The sequence below is a fragment of the Chiloscyllium plagiosum genome, unplaced genomic scaffold (assembly GCF_037043375.1).
Source record: "Chiloscyllium plagiosum isolate Xiang-an unplaced genomic scaffold, Cpla_swu_hap1 HiC_scaffold_15, whole genome shotgun sequence".
NCBI classification, from domain to species: Eukaryota; Metazoa; Chordata; class Chondrichthyes; order Orectolobiformes; family Hemiscylliidae; genus Chiloscyllium; species Chiloscyllium plagiosum.
In genome coordinates, this window is record NW_028270153.1 from 69524707 (window position 1) to 69541700 (window position 16994).

At 43.4% G+C, this 16994-nt stretch overlaps 1 protein-coding gene across 1 annotated transcript in view; it reads right to left on the bottom strand.

Moving 5' to 3' along the window:
• The window catches only part of LOC122559893 (piezo-type mechanosensitive ion channel component 2-like), a 222866-nt gene that overhangs the window by 92023 nt on the left and 113849 nt on the right, over positions 1-16994 (bottom strand). The window contains exons 22-23 of the mRNA XM_087994623.1: positions 14469-14528; positions 13478-13523 (exon numbers count right to left, since the gene is read on the bottom strand). Coding sequence (XP_087850749.1) covers positions 13478-13523; positions 14469-14528 — 106 coding nt within the window. The remainder of the gene's footprint in view (positions 1-13477; positions 13524-14468; positions 14529-16994) is intronic.

The following is a 16994-nucleotide window of genomic DNA, read 5'->3' on the forward strand; positions in this document are numbered from 1 at the left end:
GGCACAACCTGCCCTTTACAAGATGATGCTGGCTCCCTCTAAATCTGTTGAAAACGCTCACAGTTCAGTCTCGGATCCTTAATGAGAGATGCTCAGAAGTTTTGAACAGCAGATATTGTTGCTTTAGTTTTTGTCTGTCATTCTTCTTGAACAGTGGATTGACATGAACAGTTTTCCAATCTAAATCTGCCAAATTGAGAGAATTCTGGAAGAACTTACACAACAGCTTAAAAAAAAACAGCTAGATATTCACATCAGCTGAATTGGTGAGACAAGTCACCAGGCAGATGTAATGATCACTGTCAGACTGAGGTTGTCAGGAGAAAGTCTTGTACTGACATCTTGGAGATGTAATTACACGAAAATTACAAATTATACCCACTACAAATGCATATTGTGACTAAAGACAGATTAGAGATAGCTAAAAAGCCCAATGTGATCTGACTTTCCGACAAATGAACCATATGTTTAAAAAGACAAAAACAGTGACAAGGTACATATTTGAAAAATGTCTTTATTTTACCATTTGTTCATACCTTAAAATATCCTTATCTTGTAAAAGGTAATGAACATTAATGGAGGAATGTTTTTCTGATGACCATGCTGTTTTTTGACAGGTGTGATATATTGTCATTAATGCAGTCAAACACTCCCCCTGAGTGTTTTTGTACTGCACTGTGTAATGTTGAAGCTTTGCCACGGCCTGTACTGTGCTGAATAGGGGGAGGAAAAACAGGCACTCAACAGTCTCTTCAGGGTTTAACAGCCTCCTTGAGGTGCTCAGGTGAAATATGTTCAGCAATGCACAGTTCCCACATCTGATGGTTCTGTTGTGCAGCATATCGTGTTATTTATCTCAGTGTATTTTCCGTGGTTGTCTCTGCTAAAATTTCAGTTCCAGTCTCCAGTAGGGGAGGAGAAAGGACCACATCCTTGAACTAGGCAAAAGTGAGGAGTGCAGATGCTGGAGATCAGAGTCTAGATTAGAGTGGTGCTATGAAGCACAGCAGGTCAGGCAGCTTCCGAGGAGCAGGAATATCGACATTTCAGACAAAAGCCCTTCATCAGGAATGCTCCTCGGATGCTGCCTGACCCTCTGTGCTTTTCCAGCAACACTCTAATCTAGACTCTGACCTCCAGCATCTGCAGTCCTCACTTTTGCCTGGTTGATTTTAACCTTACTGCAAATCCTCTTGCAAGGGTGCTTACCTTGAAGAAGTTCTCCTCCTAACTCCCATGTCCTTGAACTGACTGGCTTCACCCTATTCCTTCTTGTTGATATCTTACTCTATTTACTGCAGCCTGGGGTTAGGGAGGTCTCATGCGATGAGTAGTTCTCTGGAATGATAACGGTTTTCTTCCATGGAAACATTTTGTCCACTTTCCGGATCCATGCTTCAAGAAATGCTGGAGGTCACCCAGGCAATTGGTTAGCCTCGCACTCTGTGGAGATGGTCTTGACATCCACAATGCAACGTGGCTTCCTGGGCTTTCCTAAGCAACAGTGACACCTGTGTCAATGCAGACCACAGCAGAAATATGCTCCTTGTTCTGCCTTCCAGAAAATACATGTTTCAAGATGAAATATCTGACAAATGATGGTAAAGCAGTCAGATTTTATCCGTTAAAAGTGCTTGTGTGTACGCTTTCAAGAAATGGGTGGAGTCATTCCTCTGATGCTGCTGTAACTGCAGCACCTTCACCAAAACAAGATGCCATATTAGTCCAGACGTCGGATACTGCAGGTGAACTCTTGTAGCCCAGCCTTTTTGCCAGATGAATCCCTTGACCTGCGCAATTGGATTGGAGATGGCAGTGTTCTCTGCTTGGAGGTGCCTTTGGGCGACACGGTGGCACAGTGGTTAGCACTGCTGCCTCACAGCGCCAGAGACCCGGGTTCAATTCCCGCCTCGGGCAACTGACTGTGTGGAGTTTGCACATTCTCCCCGTGTCTGTGTGGGTTTCTTCCGGGTGCTCCGGTTTCCTCCCACAGTTAGGTGGATTGGCCGTGCTAAATTGCCCGTAGTGTTAGATGAACGGGTAAATGCAGGGGAATGGGTCTGAGTGAGTTGCTCTTTGGAGGGTCGGTGTCGACTGATTGGGCCGAAGGGCCTGTTTCCACACTGTAAGTAATCTAATCTAATCTTGATGCATATCAGCCTTGGGAAGGCAGCCATTCTCCTCCTCCTTCCTTGCAGGAGAAAATGCCTGCATGCCAAATTTTCTAAGACAATTGCTTCATGTTTCAGAATGGGTGACCAACTCAATGGTGGAACTGGGCATTTCCTACTCCTTAATGATGTCCTGTTTTCATTGTGTGGCTTGGTTTTCAAGTTGCTATTTGGACTTTTCTCTCTGACTGAGAACACTACTACTTTCACACAGACTTTTCACGGTCCAGTATGACTCTTCTCAACTCGGATTGTTTAGCACAGCCATAGGAGTGTGCATGGGTTTGGTTAATCGGGACTTCCCTGTCTCAGGCATCTTCTAAAGGATCATTGAATCTATCGGAGGGAACTTCACCACAACCAGCTTTCTGAATTTGACTCATCATGATTTTACTGGCATGCTATTTTCTAACACAGTGAGGTTACTCTTGTTACTTCTGTTCTCTCAACGTGCATCAAACGAACAGAACCACCAGCACTTTCTCTGGGGAAAGTAGGGATAAGCAATAAATCCGTGTGGGCGGCACGGTGGCACAGTGGTTAGCACTGCTGCCTCACAGCACCAGAGACCTGGGTTCAATTCCCGCCTCAGGCGACTCTCTGTGTGGAGTTTGCCCATTCTCCCCGTGTCTGCGTGGGTTTCCTCCGGGTGCTCCGGTTTCCTCCCACAGTCCAAAGATGTGCAGGGTCAGGTGAATTGGCCATGCTAAATTGCCTGTAATGTTAAGTAAGGGGTAAAATGTAAATGTAGGGTAGGGGTATGGGTGGGTTACGCTTCGGCGGGTCGGTGTGGACTTGTTGGGCCGAAGGGCCTGTTTCCACACTGTAATGTAATCTAAAATCTAACCTAATAAATCCTGGCCCAGATGGTGTTATGGGCCAGGTCAGACCCCCTCAAAACATTTCAAGAAAGTAGCCCAGATCTCAATTTGCTGGTTGTTTTAAGTAGGTGTAATGTGCTTATTCCAGGAGGGATGCAGTTGGTCGAACCACAGTTTTAAACAAAATGGAATTTATTTACAAGATTACTGAGTGAAACACAAACTAAAGACAACAGAATACCGAATAACTTAACTTATTCAAAAACTCAACAGATCATCCCAACTTAACGATGCTGTTCCAAACACTTGCGACAATCCCCATAAACGCCCCTTGGCACAAAAGGCAAAACCAAACACAGGGTCTTACAGGAGAGAAGTCAGAGAGAGACCTGCTCCTTTGGGTCCAGCAGCTTCAGAACACTACTGTGCTAAAACCAAACCAGAGAAAAGCTGAGCTGGGAGAACTGACCACTCCCTTTTCATCATACAAGAGTTTTTTCATAAACATGAAAGCCTTTTTTCCTGAGGCAATATCTGTTAGCTATTATCAAACTGGCCCAAAAACCCTTCAAACTTAGACTTTTCAGACCTCTCTGAAAAGAAACCAAAAACAACATAACTGTATATAAGGAGCAACTTTGTCACAGTAACATCTAAATCCTGTGAAAGAATAAAACATCCCTTTTAATTCCACTCCAATGGAACTTGAAGTACAGCAGTGTTCAATTATCATTTCAAATTCATGTCAGATCTCCACCATTGGACAGCCTGGTCACTACAGTCCAGTCTCCCCAGCGTGGACACAGTCAGCATCACCCGGTCACCACAGTGAGGACACAGTCAGCATCGCCCGGTCACCACAGTGAGGACACAGTCAGCATCGTCCAGTCTCCCCAGTGCACACACGGTCAGCATCGCCCGGTCACCACAGGGAGGACACAGTCAGCATCGTCCAGTCTCCCCAGTGCACACACAGTCAGCATCGCCCGGTTACCACAGTGAGAACACAGTCAGCATCGTCCAGTCTCCCCAGTGCACACACAGTCAGCATCGCCCGGTCACCACAGTGAGGACACAGTCAGCATCGTCCAGTCTCCCCAACGTGGACACAGTCAGCATCGCCCGGTTACCACAGTGAGGACACAGTCAGCATCGTCCAGTCTCCCCAGTGCACACACAGTCAGCATCGCCCGGTCACCACAGTGAGGATACAGTCAGCATCGCCCGGTCACCACAGTGAGGACACAGTCAGCATCGTCCAGTCTCCCCAACGTGGACACAGTCAGCATCACCCGGTCACCACAGTGAGGACACAGTCAGCATCGCCCGGTCACCACAGTGAGGACACAGTCAGCATCGTCCAGTCTCCCCAACGTGGACACAGTCAGCATCACCCGGTCACCACAGTGAGGACACAGTCAACATCACCCGGTCACCACAGTGAGGACACAGTCAGCATCGCCCGGTCACCACAGTGAGGACACAGTCAGCATCGCCCGGTCACCACAGTGAGGACACAGTCAGCATCGCCCGGTCACCATAGTGAGGACACAGTCAGCATCGCCCGGTCACCACAGTGAGGACACAGTCAGCATCACCCGGTCACCATAGTGAGGACACAGTCAGCATCACCCGGTCACCATAGTGAGGACACAGTCAGCATCGCCCGGTCACCACAGGAGGACTCAGTCAGTATCACCCGGTCACCATAGTGAGGACACAGTCAGCATCACCCGGTCACCACAGTGAGGACACAGTCAGCATCGCCCGGTCACCATAGTGAGGACACAGTCAGCATCACCCGGTCACCATAGTGAGGACACAGTCAGCATCGCCCGGTCACCACAGGAGGACTCAGTCAGTATCACCCGGTCACCATAGTGAGGACACAGTCAGCATCGCCCGGTCACCACAGGAGGACTCAGTCAGTATCACCCGGTCACCATAGTGAGGACACAGTCAGCATCGCCCGGTCACCACAGGAGGACTCAGTCAGTATCACCCGGTCACCATAGTGAGGACACAGTCAGCATCGCCCGGTCACCACAGGAGGACTCAGTCAGTATCACCCGGTCACCATAGTGAGGACACAGTCAGCATCACCCAGTCTCCCCAGCGCAGACACAGTCAGCATCACCCAGTCACCACAGTGAGGACACAGTCAGCATCACCTGGTCACCATTGCCTGGTCACCATTGCCCAGTCTCCACTAACTACTTTAATGTTGCAACACGATATTGTTCAGTCCATGCTACAATTATATTTAATATAATGACTGGGGCACTTCCACAGCATTATGCTGTCACCCAGAATCCAACACTGGCCTGTGTGGATGTTGAACAGGTGAGGGACCTTTACCTGGACACACTGCTGTCTCTGGATAACATCGAATCAAAGCTGGCCATTTTGTGATAGCTCGAGGTTGACGCTTGCTCTCCTTCCATTGACTCATCTCTCTCCAAGGCACCATCAGGATTACAGGGAGCTTGACATTTTAGTTTGACATTGTAAAAATGATGAATGGTCTCCTGGTTTGAAAGCTTTCCCTAAGGGTAATGGAGAGGTATGGTCATGTGGTATAGTCAGAATAGTTTATGTTTAATTGACAATTCAGTGGCTTAGATTTTACAGCAGCTTCCTCACCCCATCACATTGTTTAGATTAGATTAGATTACGTTACAGTGTGGAAACAGGCCCTCCGACCCAACAAGTCCACACCGCCCCGCCGAAGCGTAACCCACCCATACCCCTACATTTACCCCTTACCTAACACTACGGGCAATTTAGCATGGCCAATTCACCTGACCTGCACATCTTTGGACTGTGGGAGGAAACCGGAGCACCCGGAGGAAACCCATGCAGACACGGGGAGAACGTGCAAACTCCACACAGTCAGTCGCCTGAGGCGGGAATTGAACCCGGGTCTCTGGCGCTGTGAGGCAGCAGTGCTAACCACTGTGCCACCGTGCCGCCCAAGAGCTTTCATTTAAAACCCTCTTGTTTGATAAATTACCCTTCTGATTGCCTCCTGCCTGCAGACTATGCTACACAGACTATGCTGCTGTGACAACATTCATTCTCAAAATGTGGGCCTTACTTGTAAGGCCAGAGATCATTGCACATCTTCATTGGTTCTGATTAATACAACTAAACACTCTGCTAAGGATAGTTCAGAGTCTGCCATGTTAGAATGGGATGAAAATGGAGAAAGATTAAAAAGGAAGAAAGGAAAGAGCAGTTTATATTTATATAACATAACATGTTGCATCAGCATTTACCATGGAGAAGGACATGGAAAATAGAGAACTTGGGAAATAAATAGAGATAACTTTAAAAATGTCCATATTACAGAGGTGGTACTGGATGTCTTAAAGTGCATAAAGGTGGATAAATCCCCAAGACCAGATCAGATGTACCCTAGAACTCTGTGGGACGCTAGGGAATTGATTGTTGGGCCCCTTGCTGAGATATTTGCAGCATTGCTAGCCATAGGTGATGTGCCAGAAAACCGTAGGTTGGCTCATGTGGTGCCAGGGAACTGTAGACCAGTGAGGCTGATATTGGTAGTGGACAAGTTGCTGGAGAGGATTCTGAGGAACAGGATTTACATGTATTTGGGAAGGCAAGGACTGATTAGAGATTTGTGCGTGAGTTATCATGTCTCACAAATTTGATTGAGTTTTTTTGAAGAATTGACAAAGAGGATTGATGAAGGTAGAGCGATGGACTCTGTCATTATGGACTTCAGTAAGTCATTCAACAAAGTTCTACATGGGCGACTGGTTAACAAGTTTAGATATCATGGAATACAGGGAGAACTGGCCATTTGGATACATAACTGACTCGGAGGTAGGAGACACCCTCATGGTGGAGGTTTGCCTTTCAGACTGGATGCCTGTGACCAGTGGTGTACCACGAGGATTGGTGCTGAGTCCATAGTTTTCATTTATATAAATGATTTGGATATGAACATAGGAGCTATAGTTGGTAAGTTTGCAGTTGACACCAGAATTGGGTGTGTAGTGGACAGCAAAGAAGGTTACCTCAGATTACAGTGGGACCTTGATCAGATGGGCCAATGGGCTGAGGAGTGGCAGATGGAGTTTAATTTAGATAAATGTGAGGTGCTGCATTTTGGAAAGGCAAATCAGGACAGGACTTATCCACTTAATGGGAAGGTCCTAGGGAGTGTTGCTAAACAAAGAGACCTTGGAGAGAAGGTTCATAGTTCCTTGAAAGTGGAGTCCAAGGTCAACAGGATAATAAAGAAGGCATTTGGTATGCTTTCCTTTATTGGTCAGTGCATTGATTACAGGAGTTGGGAGATCATATCGCAGCTATACAGGACATTGGTTAGGTCACTTTTGGACTATTGTGTTCAATTCTGGCCTCCCTGCCACAGAAAGCCTGTTGTGAAACTTGAAAGGGTTCAGAAAAGATTTACATGGATGTTGCCAGGGTTGGAGGATTTCAGCCATAGGGAGAGGCTGAATAGACTGGGGCTGTTTTCCCTGGAGTGTCGGAGAATGAGAGGTGACCTTATAGAGGTTAATAAAATCATGAGGGGCATGGATAGGATGAATAGACAAGGTCTTTTTCCCAGGGTGGGGGAGTCCAGAACTAGAGGGCACAGATTTAAGGTGAGAGGGGAAAGGTTTAAAAAGGGAACTAAGGAGCAATTTTTTCACACAGAGGGTGGTCTGTGTATGGAATGAACTGCCAGAGGAGGTGATGGAGGCTGATACATTTCAACTTTTAAGAGGCATCTGGATGGGTATATACATAATAGGGGTTTAGAGAGACATGGGCCAAATGCTGGCAAATGGGACTAGATTAATTTAGTGTATCTGATCAGCATGGAAAAGTTAGTCTGAAGCATCTTTTTCCGTACTGTACACCTCTATGACTTGTTATATCCAATGTGCAAAGGTGCTTGACCACAATGAACTATTTTGAACTGAAATTATGTGGTAATGCAGGATAGACCACAACAGGTAAATAAGTTCCTTCTCGAAATGACCTTGGGTTTTATAATAACATTTCAACAGCCTCAACACCAAAATCACATTTTTGGGTCCATGTTTTCAGGAACATAGGAACAGCAGTTGGTCATTCGGCCCCTCTAACCTGCACCACCAATCAATAAGGTCATGGCCTATCTATAGTCTAAGTCCATAGACTTGCCCGGGGCCAATATGCTTTGATATCCTTGCTTTGTTTATCTCAGATTTAAATGTAATAATCGAATTAAAATCGGCCACCATTTAAGGGAGAAAGCTCCAAACCTTCACTTACCTCGGTGCAGCTGAGTGTCAGTGAGGAGCAGACTGGAAGCTTGGAGTGGAGCAGGACAGTTGTTAGACTTGGACCTGGTGCAAGCAGTCAGACCATGTCCTGAACTGCTGCTACTGGAGATTCTTTACTAGACAGTTATGTCAATCCTTTAACTATGTTATAATTATCTTCTTCCTAACTTTTTTTTCTAGACACTAAGTAATGCTTCTACTTTTCCTTTTATTCCTCTTTTGCATCCAAGATTTGTACCGAGGTATTTGTACCTAAGATGGCACCATTAAAGGCACCAATTGTAAAAGCTATTCCCTGTACTCCTGTACTGGAGTACACATGGCAATAAAGGAGATTCTACTCTCCCCTGTGTGTAGAAGCAATTTCTGACATTTGTCCTGAATGGCCTGGCCCTAATTCTTAGGCAATGTCCTCTGGTTCTGTAATCTTCAATCGGTGTAAATAGTTTGTATTTATCTACCCCGTCTTTCCCTGTTAATATCCTGAAAACCTCGATTAGATCACTGCTTACAACTTTGAGAGAATAAAAAGTCTAAGTTGTCTAATCTGTCCTCATAACTTAACCCCTGAAGTCCAGGTATCATCCTTGTGTTGAACTCCCTTCAGGGTCAAAACATTGTTCCTCAGGTGTGGAACCCGAATCTGCTCACAGTACTGTAAGTGGGGTCTAACTAAGGTTTTGCATAGCTGCAGCATAATGTCTGCTCCCTTACATTCCGGCCCTTTAAATATGAAGGCCAGCTTTGACTGTTAGCCACCTTGACTGTTTTCTGTGCCTGTTCATGGCATTTTAAACAACTATGCACCTAAACCCTCCAAATCTCATTGGACCTCCTCTGTATTTAACTTTATGCCTTTTAAAAAAAAATCCTCAGATCTGTTCTTTTCTGCAATGGAATGGTTAACCTCACACGTCCTTATATTAAACTCCATCTGCCACAGCTCATCTTATCTATTGATATTCTGTTATAATTTTATGCTGTTGTCAACACTGTCTATAATGCTGCCAACTTTTGTCTCATCAGCAAATTTGGATATATGACTTTTTATGTCATTATCCAAACCGTTAGTGAACATGGTGATTAATTTAAGCCTTTTTTCTGTGAAGCGTAGTAAGTTGAGGGATGACCTCAATGGAGATTTGTAAAATATTGCAGGGCATAGATAAGGTGAATAGCAAAGGTTTTTTTCCCTAGGATAGGGAAGTTCCTCCCACAGTCCAAAGATGTGCAGGTCAGGTGAATTGGCCATGCTAAATTGCCCGTAGTGTTAGGTAAGGGGTAAACGTAGGGGTATGGGTGGGTTGCGCTTCGGCGGCTCGGTATGGACTTGTTGGGCCGAAGGGTCTGTTTCCACACTGTAATGTAATGTAATCTAATCTAATCAAAACTAGAGGGCATAATTTTAAAGGCGAGAGGAGAAAGATTTAAAGGGACCTGAGGGGCAGCTTTTTCACACATGGAATGAACTGCTGGAGGAAGTGATAGATAAGGTACAATTATAACTTAGTGACAGTTAAAAGACATTTGGACAGATACATGAATAGGAAAGATTTAGAGGGATATGGGCCAATTGCGGCCAAATGGGACTAGTTTAGTTTGGGAAAAGTGGTCAGCATGGACGGTTGGGCCGAAGGGTCTGTTTCCGTGCTGTATGACTCTGTGACTGCATAATAAGATCCCTACACAATAGGACAAGTCAGGTCCTGCCAATTTGAGTCATTCCAATTCTGTTTTCTGTCTTGAACCAATTCCCTATTCACGTCAGTAATGTGCCCTCAAATCTGTGGGCTTCCAACTTAGCTAAGTCTGTTGTTCAAATTCAGATTCTCAAATGACCCTAAGGAGATTTGAAATCAGCGTTCTCTGGATTATTTATCCAAACCTCTAGTTTAGTAGGATGGTGATGTAACCCTTTCATTAGAACACCAAAATAACTTGAAACACACTGGGCAAGTTCTTGCTACAGTATACAGCATTAGAAAACAGAATTAGATTTGAATGATGACTTTAATTGGAGAATAATATTTTGATTCGAATATGAGGTTTATTGAATTGTTGTTTTAGAACTGTCATTTAAATTGAGACCAAGGTATTGATCAGATATTTTGCCTCAGTCTTTACAGTGGAAGATACTTTGAAAGTCCCATTAATATGAAAGACTATGGGAAGGAATTAAGTACCATCAGCAACACTAGTGAAGTAGTATTAGACAAATCTAATGGGAAGAAGGGCAGGTAAATCCCCTGGCCCTAATGGCTTATATTCCAGGATCCGAAAAGAATTATCTGCAGAGATAAGTCGATGCATTGGTCATAATTATCCAAAATTGGGCTCTGGAGAAATACCAAAGGATTGGAAAACTGCCAACGTGACCCTGTATTCAAAAAGGGAGAGAGGCAACATGTGGGTAATATCGGCCGATTAGCCTCATATCTATTGTTGGAACCAATTATGGAGGAAGTAATAGCAGCACATTTGGAAAATCACAATCTATTGAAGCAGAGTCAGCGTGGCTTCATGAAAGGGAAAATTGTGTCTGACTAATTTTTTTGGATTAGATTAGATTCCCTACAGTGTGGAAAAAGGCCCTTCGGCCCAACAAGTCCACACCGACCCTCCGAAGAGTACCCCACCCAGACCCATTTCCCTCTGACTAATGCACCTAACACTAGTGGGCAATTTAGAATGGCCAATTCACCTGACCTGCACATCTTTGGACTGTGGGAGGAAACCGGAGCACCCGGAGGAAACCCACGCAGACACGGGGAGAATGTCCAAACTCCACACAGACAGTTACCCGAGGCTGGAATCAAACCTGGGACCCTGGTGCTGTGAGGCTTCAGTGCTTACCACTGAACCACCATGCCACCCTAATTTATTAGAGATTTTCGAGGAAGTCTCACCCAGAATGGATAGAGGGGAATAAATAGATGCCGTCATATTTGGACTTCCAGAAGGCATTCAACAAGGTACCTCACAGAAGGTTAAGTCAAAAGATAAGAGCCTATGGCACTGAAGCTAGAATATTGCCATAGTTAGAGAATTGGCTAATGGACAGGAAACAGTGAGTGGGGCTAAGGGGTGGTTTTTCAGGTTGAATACCTGTAATCAGTGGGCTTCCACAGGGATCAGTGTTGGGACTGTTTACAACATATATCAATGACTTGGAGGAAGGAAGCAAGTGTACTGGAGCCATATTTGCGGATGACACAAATATAGGTGCTTCAGCAAGTTGCGAGAGGGTTACAAATAGCTTACAGAGAGATATTGACAGGTTAAGTAAGTGGCAAAAAGTTGGCAAATGGAGTATAATTTGGGAAAATGAGGGGTTGTTCACTTTGGTGGGGAGAACAAAAGAACAGAGTTATTATTTAAATGGTGAAAAACTGCAAAAACTATGACCCAAAATGACTTGGGGATACTTGTGCTTGAAACCCAGAAAGCGAGCACACAGATGGAACTAACAGGTGGTTCTGTGGCCAGAAACCAAACTCTGATTGGTATGTTGCCCCTCTGGTGCCAGTGTAGAGATGTCGCAAGGATGTCGCAGAGTGACTACAAGGGAGGTGGAACAGCCAGCAAACATATCAATACCAATGACATGGGTTAAATAAAGAAATGAGGTCCTGAAATTAAAATTTAGAGTTAGGTAGTGGATTAAAGAGAGCACTACTGAGGTTGTAATCTCCAGATTACATGGGAGAAGGAAGATCAGGACTGACAGTTCATAATTCCATCTTACAGAAGTTTCAAGCATGATGGGAGGGATATAATGAAGGTGGGGGCATAGCATTACTGTAGAGACAGTTTTTTTAATTAATAAGGGAGGTTGTCTTAGAAAGCTCTTCAAATGAGATTATCTGGGTAGAGCTTGGACGATTGAAACATTTATTGGAATGGAGTAAAGACAGTTCATTTTTTAAAAAAGCATTGTGGCTTTAACATGGAAAGTTATGAATAAATTAATTTCTTTTATACAGATCCAACTGTCACTGTAGGGCCACTTGCTTCCATAGTATATTGCATATGGTCATGGATGTGCCAAACCTAGTTGTGGGCTATATTGATTAATGGAGTACTTGAGGGTCACAAAGTGGAATGGATGGGCTTGGGGAATATGTAGGGATTTCAGATGGGTGAGGGGGAAGTGATTCATGGCCTGTTTGTTTTGGTGAACAGCTGGGACAAAACCTGTGGTAGGGATTTTGAACAGCTCGCCTCTATAGCTGGCTGCCTCTGCAGCTGTGTCTGAAAGCTTTCCAGGGTTGGTGACCCATCTATACCCAGCGCCTGCTCCCCCAGGATCTGGAGTTGGTATTTTGGAGGCAACTGTCCAAAACTGGGTTCCCACCACCGGCCTCAAGAGGGAAAAAACCCACCTTTGGTATTTGTTCCTCTCAACATGGCAGATTCGGAAAATGTATGCAAAGCATTTTTTAAGGCAGAGATAGACAGAATCTTGATGACCAAGAGGATGAAAGATTAACAGGTGGATGTGCAAGAATGTAGAGTTGAGATTACAATCAAATCTACCATGAGCTTATTGAATTGGGACAAAGGGTAGAGTGGCCTACACCCATTCACAATCATAGCGTCGTTCAACATGGAAACAGACCCTTTGGTCTAACCATGCTGACCATAATCTCAAACTAAACCAAGCCCCCCTGACTGCACTTGGCCCATACCACTCCAAACATTTCTTATTCTTATTCATCCAAATATCTTCTCAATGTGATAACTGTACCCACATATATCACTTCCTCTGGAAGCTCATTCCACACATGAAACACTGCAAAAAACAAAATTGCACCCCCTTGTCTTTTTTAAATCTTTCCCCTCCCACCTTAAACCCCCTAGTCTTGAAATCCCTAATTCGAAGGAAAAGACACATGCCATTCACATCTCATGACTTAATAAATCTCAAAAAGTTCCTTGTTTGTAACAAGGGACCATCTTGTCCTGATAACAGATGTGATTAAACAAACAATGAAGGAGTCTACATTTAAGAGAAGTCACTGGTGTTAGGATGTGTTAAAGGGGAATGAAACTAGTCACCTGTTTTAATTCTCTTCTTAAAATGGACCTCTCAAAGCTCAGCACAGCGGAGATATCAATATAATCCTTGGAGATGGAGTTCAGAAGCTCAATCAGTCCATCAAGCAATGCTTGGACAAACATCCAAGTGAAGGTCAGGATGTTCACGCTCCGCTTGATGAAATTATCTACATATAAAGAAAAGGCACATTAAGCTGTAAGAAACAAGGACAACTCCTTATTAGAATAAAAGCGGTTTTGGTTATTCAGAAATTGACAGTGACAAATTGGAATCATAACCTGGATTTGGATTTCAAAATTTGCAGCTGTCACAAAAACTCAAAATGTGAATAGTCAGGAGTATTGTAACAACTTCAGGGGCATGAATAGATTGGTGAAATCAGACAAAGCAAATGCAAGTATGAAGTAATGCCTTTTTGCAACGGAAAAGAAGAGTCCAATGTAAATGAGTGCAACTTTAAAGTTGTGATGAAAAGAGACCTACCGGGTGCTTCATTTTTGTAATTTTTGTAAGGCAAGTTGATAAGGCTGTTAAAAAGTCTGTGGGTCGCTTGGCTTTAGAATAAAAAACAGAGCATAAGCTAAGAGGTCATGTAAAACCTTTATATAATATTGGTTGCTCTCAACTGGACCATACCATCAAATTCTGGAAGCCATGCTTCAGGAAGGAGACTTGCTAGAGTGATATAATGGATGACAGCTATTGGTTAGGTGAAGAAATGAAAAGGGTTGGGTTTGTTCACCACACGAAGCTCAATGTTTAACCAATTTAAAAACTTTATCTATTATTTTGGGATTCAGGAACCAATCGGTTTTCCATAACTGTGAGCTCTACTGAGATTGTTACTGTTTTTTTCTCTGAAGAAATTACATTGCAGTGTGACAGAATCCCTTTCAATCCACTCACATGGCCAGCTTTCAACTTGCCTTCCCTTTCCCAAGTTATGCAGTGGCACCACATCACAGAAAACAGAAATCAAGATGTTGCATTACAATAATAATGAATTTAACAATTCCCATGAAACTTTAAGAAAAGTTAAAATGTTTGTACATCTGCCCATTGTAATCCCACTATTTCTAACTCGCTGCATGTCGCTGTTAGGGTCACTAACCCGGATCCTGCACACTCGAAGCATCCAGTTCATCTTCACTGGAGTCAGCTCTGTTTAAATCTGAAATTCAGAAATACAATGACAGCCTCTGACTTGTTAATATCATTCCATTGGCTCTCTTATTTTAAAGATACAAGTAAAGTTATTTTGAACAAAATATCTCTATTTACATTTAAGCCGTTTGCCTACATAGCTGCCAAGCAGCAGCACCTGCTCCTTCACATTTGAGTTTGGCCTCCTAATTACATACGTTCACTCATCTTTAGTTCATTATGGCACTGAGCTCCAATTTTCAGGAAGAGCCTAACTCTGGCCCTGACCTGCTGTTGACTTGCTCATCTCCGCTGGAAGAGGAGTCAGATCAGTACAGATGACAAAGCCCGGGATTAGGATACTCAGTTAATCAGCCAGGAATCATGCTCCCTATCCTTATTCAGCAAGACTGCTGGAGGATGAATGAAATTGATGATCAATTGGGAAAGGATTAGGCTTGAGGGTGAAGCATTCTGTGGTGAAATACTTTACAAATATTCACCAGCCAGACTTGAGCATGATGATTACCCAATTATGAAAGTTAAGTTAACTCCAGGATAGAACCAGAGAGAGGGAAAAGGAATAAAAATATATTTTTTTAAAAAACTGAAAAAAAAACCTGCTGGTGAAACTCAGCAGGTCTGGCATCATCTGTGGAGAAAAATAAACAAAGTTAATCTTTGAGTTCAGTTTGGGATGGCAGAGCGGTGGAAAATGGATGGTTAAACCTGGTGGAAAAGAAAATCAAAAAGGAATGTCAGGAAAAGGTTAGAAGGTAAGGGAGATTAAAGATTGAAGGTCAAACAAGAGGCAAAAGGAGTGGTAATTGTTTAGAGAAGTGACAAAGTATTGGCCCAGAGTAGGTGTTAATAGCAAATGTCAGCTGTGGTGAAGGGCTTGCGGGAAGGTCAGAGGTGTATATTAAAATGGAGGATGACGTTCATGGTCAGGAATTGTAGAAGTTAGTGCTGAATTCTGAAGGATTCTAATGTGCATAATCATAAAATGTGGTACAGTTTCTCCAATTTGCACTGGGCTTCACCAAACCTTGTAGCAAGCCCTGGACAGAACAGTGAACATGACAGCAGGATGTTGCACTGAAATGGCAGGAGACCTGAAGGTTGGGGTCATGTTTGTAGATTGCGCGGAGGTGTGCAAAATGGTCACCTAGAGAAACAAAAAATGTTAGGTTGAACTGAAAGAACGAGGAGTTGTGTTATTCAGACTGGAAGGGTCAGGAATGGACATTTAAAGTATGAACAACTTACTACTGAGCAAAATATTGTGATTGACAGAAAAAAATACGAAGGGGACTGTAACTAAGGAGGTAGTACTCAAACATACACATGAAACTCTTCACTAGGTCGTCCATCAATAACTCAAGGAGATTGTAATTTGATGTGGGGAAGGTAGGAATTGGAATGTACATTAATAAAAGACAGAAATGAGAAATCGTAATTACAGTGCGAATGAAGATGCAAGGAAAGTGTTTACAAGACTGTCCTGAAGTCTGCTAATGTAATATTGTTATTGATGTTTCTTCTGTCAAAAAAACAGAAAGCTTTGCATTTATCTAGCATTTTCACATTCATAGCACATCTCAAACCCTTCTGAGACACTGAAATCCATTGAGGTTTCTCTATTCTATTATTCACTGCTCTAAAACAGTGACATGACAGTCAATGCGTGCTCAGCAAAGCCCCACTTACTACAATATAATAGTCTTTGGATAATTTGTAATTTGTAACATAGATTGAAGGACGAAAATTGATCAGAACTTCAGGAACAAATCCCCTGCTGCTTTTCAAGATTGTGTCATAGGATCTTTTACGTCCAACTGAGCAGGCAGATATTTATTTGGCTATTTGATTTACTGTTATAACATGTACCTAAATACAGTGGAAAGTTTTTATTTTCATTGCAGTAGAGATAGATCTTTGAAAACAAGAACACACAGATGATTGAACAGAGTAAGACTTACAAAGTTATGGCTACACAGAAGGTGTACAAAAAGCAAGATTAACATTAGGTTTGAAATGTGAGAATAATGGACACTGAGCAGTCTCATAACAGTGAGGAAGAAGCTGTTCTTGAACCTGTTGGTAAGTATGTCTAAGCTTTTATATTTTCTTCCTGATAGAAGCGATTGAAAGAGATTATAATAAGGATGGGAGGGGTCTTTAATGATGTTGGCTGCCTTTCTGCGGCAACAAGAAGTGTAGATGGAGTCAATGGATGGAAGATAGGCCAAACCACCATACAGGCCTATGTTCACACCTCTCTGTAGTTTCTTATGATCCTGGGCAGAGCAGTTGTGGTATCAAGCCATGTTGCACCCAGATAAAATGTTTTCTATGGTGCACCTATAAAGGTTGGTGGGGTCCTTCTCGACTTGCTGAATTTCTTTAGTCCCCTGAGGAAGAACAGGCATTGTTGTGCCTTGGTTTAACATTTCATTTGAAAAGACAGCACCTCCGACAATCGGAGATCTCT